The 4,993-nt window shown below is 31.4% G+C and overlaps 1 protein-coding gene across 2 annotated transcripts; it reads right to left on the bottom strand.

Moving 5' to 3' along the window:
• Positions 1-1,261: 1,261 nt before the first annotated feature.
• On the bottom strand, positions 1,262-3,121 carry LOC105133446 (vacuolar amino acid transporter 1-like). Of its 2 annotated transcripts, XM_011037454.1 has the most exons (4): positions 2,966-3,121; positions 2,657-2,842; positions 1,969-2,576; positions 1,262-1,844 (listed from the first exon to the last, which is right to left on the bottom strand). In XM_011037454.1, the coding sequence occupies exons 2-4, from the start codon at positions 2,826-2,828 to the stop codon at positions 1,329-1,331; spliced, it is 1,296 nt and encodes a 431-aa protein (XP_011035756.1). In that variant the 5' UTR covers positions 2,829-2,842; positions 2,966-3,121; the 3' UTR covers positions 1,262-1,328. The 2 variants fall into 2 exon arrangements, with proteins under 2 accessions (XP_011035756.1, XP_011035755.1); XM_011037453.1 differs by having other exon boundaries at positions 2,657-3,120.
• Positions 3,122-4,993: the final 1,872 nt, after the last annotated feature.

Here is a 4,993-nt window from a genome sequence, read left to right as displayed (position 1 = left end):
CCAGTAGCTTCTAACCCAAAATGGGTCCATTAGTGTTACTTAAAGGAGACTATATTATATTTCCTTAAATGCAAATTTCTACAAGAAGTTAGAGAAAAAATGCGAGTTTTTATTTTGTTTGTTTATGACAAAAACAACTTTTTTTGGTAGGAACAAGAATCTTACACTAATTTATCAAAGATTACTTGGCTTTGCAACATCATTTGCATATTTAGGGTTCTTCAATACAAGGTTATCTCTACATCCAAGTATCTTTCTAGTAACTTTGGTTCTTAGGTATAAAATTATTTCTAGGTTAAAGTTCTATCAAACCTCATTTCTATATTTCTGAGTTATTATTTACTTCGTTAGAGGTTCTTTAAATATATAATCAAAAGGTTCGCATCAGGTATGTTTTTAATTAAAAACTATCTTACTAATTTGCATTGTAATTCTTGAGTATTGAAAACCAAATGTTGTTTTCACATTTACAATTGCATATAGAAACTAAAAAAATAGTTGAAGATTAGTTGAAAATAAAATGAACTTTCAACTCGATAATGAAGCAAGAGTTATTATTTTTGCCATAGGAACTAGTTATGCATTAGTTATAGGATCTGATTGTTTTCTTTCATCTAATAAGCTAGTTGTAGGAACTAGTTATTTTGTTTTGTCATGATATCAATATGTGAACTTTTTATTATAAAGACTCATTATTTTTTATATCATTTATTTTATTTTATTATATATACAAATAGAATAAGAATGACATATGAAATATTTTGATTAATAATGTTTTTGTTTTTTATTCGTAGAAGGTGGTTAGACATACTGCCTATGGGCAAATACAAATCCAAGATTTTACTATTAAAATAATATGAAATATAAAGCCAATAAGAATAATACGTATCACGGGTGTCTATATATATGCATTTAAGTTAACAAATATTGAAATCATTTTGTTTGATTTTGATTGTCTTAGTTAGAAGATTCCTTTTCAACAAGCTTCACGCTCCAATCTGGACTTCCTCCGGTGTTTATTTGGTTTATTGGCTTCCTCTTTTCAAGGAAAAAGACTTTTCTTTATACTAAAATATAGTTTTTTAATAAAAGGCACTAAGATTTAATTTTTAGATTAAGCAATTTATTTGTTTTAAAATCAATAGTTGACTTGGTCAAGATTTAATAGATTAGTCACCCAAGCTTTGTCTACATTAATTAGGTCAGCGACTCTTTGATTAAGTTAATTCTCGAATTAAACTAGATTAAAGAGCATATAATGCCAAAACAAAAGTTGCTTTCATCAAGGAGGAAAATATGCATGAAACATAATCGGGTATATTTACGTGTTAGAAGTGTCTTATTATCTCCAAGAGAGAGGTGTAAGTACCCAATATCACGACAGCAGCACCAAGAAGCACTACAGTCCATAAGACCACCATCTCAAACCCAAATCGCTGATAAGTTCCAGAAATCTTCATGTAACATAAGGATGGAAGTATAATAGAAGCTGTCATACTTAAAAATGCTCCGACCAGCGACATGAGATCACCAAAGAAAGGGAGCGAGACGGCTACAATGACATTGCTGATCACCAAAGACGTACCGATGAAGAGGCTAAATATCCTTTTCTTGCCGTTCATTGGAAGCCAACTTTTGATAGCATTTACAATTGGAATGATCATCAGGGCGTACTTTGTAATGGGACTGACCAGTGTGGTGTATATTGTCAGTCTTGAGCTTAGCTTTTCTGTTGGAAGATTTAAGGTTATCTGCGACTGAACGCTTGGTCCAAACATTAGGTAACCCATAACTGCCATTGATGCGTAGCTAAAGGAGCATAAAATAAAGCACAGGATCATGACCTGCAATTAAAGCAACACTAGTCGTTAACTTCAATGAAACTCAATCATGTAAAATCGTAAACATAGAAGCCAGTTTTATGAGGAAGTAGAGTATTACAGAAAATCAGTCATGATGGTTGCTTACGTTAGAGAACTGATGCTTGTTTTTCATAGAAGTGTAAAGGGTGGGGAAGACTGGATGTGCACAGTAACAGAAGGCATACAAGCTTACTGCAGTAGGGATTCCATGCCAATTCACTGGCGTTCCCTTTTCCTTAAATCCAACCCCATCAAATGCACCAGTCCAAAAAATTGAGATGAGAACGATAGCTGAGGCTATAACCCCACTTGCAGAGATATAAGATAGAATGCTCATGTCATCCAACCAAACCGTAGGCAAAATGATAAGGGCCACAATTATAACAGAACATTGTCTGCCACTTATTTCAAACCCTGCGACTTCAATCCCCATGTTAGGAAATAAATTTTGTAAATTATCTCCTTCAAGAATCAGGAATCCTGTTGAAACTAAATAGAGTTCTGTGTACATGAGAAATGACACCAAAATTCTTCCCTTGTTACCAAAAGCACGCTCGCCTATATCAGGATAAGTTCTGATATTTGAATTCAAATCCATGCATCTTTGGATCAACAAGCCGGTGTAAAAGGCTGCAGTGGAGATGACAAAGAGAAGGATCAAGCTCAACCATCCTCCTGATGATAATGCATAGGGAATTGAAAGGATTCCAACTCCTGAAAAATCAAACCGAGAACAAAATTGGTTAGAGTTTGAAGACTACAACAGATGCAGCGTATATGTTGAAGAGTAGAACCTGACAAAGCATTGAGTCCGTGGAAAACAGTCTTGAAGGTAGATGTGGAGCCTGAACTTGTAAAACTGTCATTTGATTCCACATCTCTCAGTTTGCATCCTAGCCTGTGTTGCTCCTTGTCAACAAGGAGAGGCACAGCCAACAATAATTCATCATGAGGCATGGTGTCCATGATATTGCAGACAGCTGAAAGAGAGAGAAAGCAAAATCAGCAGAATGTTAGAATCTGCAACTTGAAAGAATTTTTTCTTTTCCTTCCTTTTAGAAAGGTTCAGCTACCAGCAGGTGTTGCTCAATGTAAAGTTATACCTCCCAGGAAATAAATATTTTCTCTTTGCAAGTCTCAATGGCTTCTAAGTTACAAGGCTGCTATTACATATATACACGCATTTTATAGTGTCAATTCCTAACGGTAATTCAAAAGTATTTTTTAAATGTGTCTATAATGAAATGAAATCCTTCAAACACGTGAAACACGTCCCCTACATAGTCCTGATCGAAAGAACTGCCACCGACAGGGCTTTTAATGACCATGATTATAAAGATAACAATTAAAATATAGGACTATACAGTCTATACTCTCTAATGAGCATTCATTGATTTCATGTTGCAAATGTTTTCCCCGTACTCACGGCTACGGGGTGTTTGGAATTCTAGTTTACTTTTTAAAATAGTTTTTTATATTAAAACATAATCAGAAACTATATCACATCATCTCCATAGCGATGAGAGGGGACAATACTTTAATATTATTAAATTTGGTTGGTCTTAAATCCCTTCCTCAAGTTGGCGGGATAACAGGTAAACTATATCCTTAGCTTCGGCCTGCTATAGGGGTGGTAGGGATCCCTCTAAATATATGTCGTGGTAATGGAAGTAATGGGTTCAGCCCATCTTTATACCCTTTTTCTTCAAAAAAACAAATCATGAAATGGAATATCCATTGATAAATGGAGTACAATTTATGCATTATCTACCGTCGAATACTCTTTTTTTCCGAAGGCTATGAATGACGTACCGTCCACCAGTAACAAAACCATTGCCTTTGAATTTAAGGTGTTTAGATAATTTCCAAGTAGCTGACTTAGTACCTTACTACAATTTAGGCAATTGTTCAACATGGTGTGTGTGGCTGACTGGTCAATAATATAATCACCAAGCTTCAAGAATAGGTGAGGTCCAAGATTAGCCAACTAAAGCTAACAGTGATTATATTACCACAAGCTCGGTCTCTTGTACTGCGATTTTTCACAATCCTCATGAATTAAGGTTTTTTAGTGTGAATAATAAGATGTTCATGTGCTTAAGAAATAGATAATTGATGGTAAAAGATGTAATAACACCTTTAAAAGAATTTTTTATAGGAATCCTCAAATCATAAAATTAATATTTTGTAAGGGATTATAATAAATAAAAATTGTATTTTAAATTTTAAAAATAAAAATATTTATTTTTGTTTTGGTATGCTACATGATATCTGAGATTTAAAAGTATGAATATTTACATAATAAAAATTATAAATTCTATACTTGGATGATTTAGGTGACTTTTATCTTTAAACCTTATTGTTTTGATAGAATGAGGGGTTAAAAATTATTTTTTATTGATAATATTAATAATAGATAAAAACAATTTGTATAAAATTAAAAAAGAGACAAATATTCTTTATAAAATATTAATGACAATGAAAATATATATAGTAATCTCCTAGAAAAGTTTTATACACATAGGATATAGAAAAATAAATATTTTTGACATTAATATTGTGTTAAAAATCATTAAAAAAAATTAAAAAAAATATTAAAAGCATGATTGAACTTTAAACTTAACTATATCTAGAAATGTTAGGTTTTGAAGTGAGAAAACACTTATATTATCTTAATATAATATTTTATTAAATTTAAAAATATTTATTATAAATATAAACTTCATCTTTATACCTTCTAAAAAAATTAAACTTTCTTAACAAAGTTCCAAAAATATTGATTGAAAAGTATCCAAAGTATCGATTCATCTAGATATTCATTGTTATAAGCACTAAAAAGATGAATTGAAACCATTACCGTACGAGGACAAAATGTAGAAAAAATATCTGGGATTTAGGAGGTGTTGATGCGGAATATTTAATGAAAAAAAAAAAGTTTCGAATATGGAATCCGGATCAGTCTTCAACTAACTATGAAGGATCACATAAAAAATATGATAAATAGTAATTTATTTTTTTAAATTAATATAGATATTTAAACTAACTTACATATATTATAATTAATTTTATGGATCCTAAAGTTAATAATTATATAAATTTTTAGCAATCATTATATAAATAACCAAATATTC

This window comes from Populus euphratica, unplaced genomic scaffold (assembly GCF_000495115.2).
Source record: "Populus euphratica unplaced genomic scaffold, PopEup_1.0 scaffold129.1, whole genome shotgun sequence".
NCBI lineage: Eukaryota > Viridiplantae > Streptophyta > Magnoliopsida > Malpighiales > Salicaceae > Populus > Populus euphratica.
Note: the sequence above shows the minus strand (reverse complement) of the source record. Positions and strands in the feature narration are given on the sequence as shown.

Bases quoted from the DNA above. Each gene is read 5' to 3' on its own strand.
- LOC105133446 (XM_011037454.1), bottom strand. From the start codon at position 2,828: ATGGACACCATGCCTCATGATGAATTATTGTTGGCTGTGCCTCTCCTT. The intron at 2,577-2,656 runs GTTCTACTCTTC...TTGATTTTTCAG, and splicing joins CGGACTCAATGCTTTGTCAG to GAGTTGGAATCCTTTCAATT. The intron at 1,845-1,968 runs GTAAGCAACCAT...CTTTAATTGCAG, and splicing joins ACAAGCATCAGTTCTCTAAC to GTCATGATCCTGTGCTTTAT.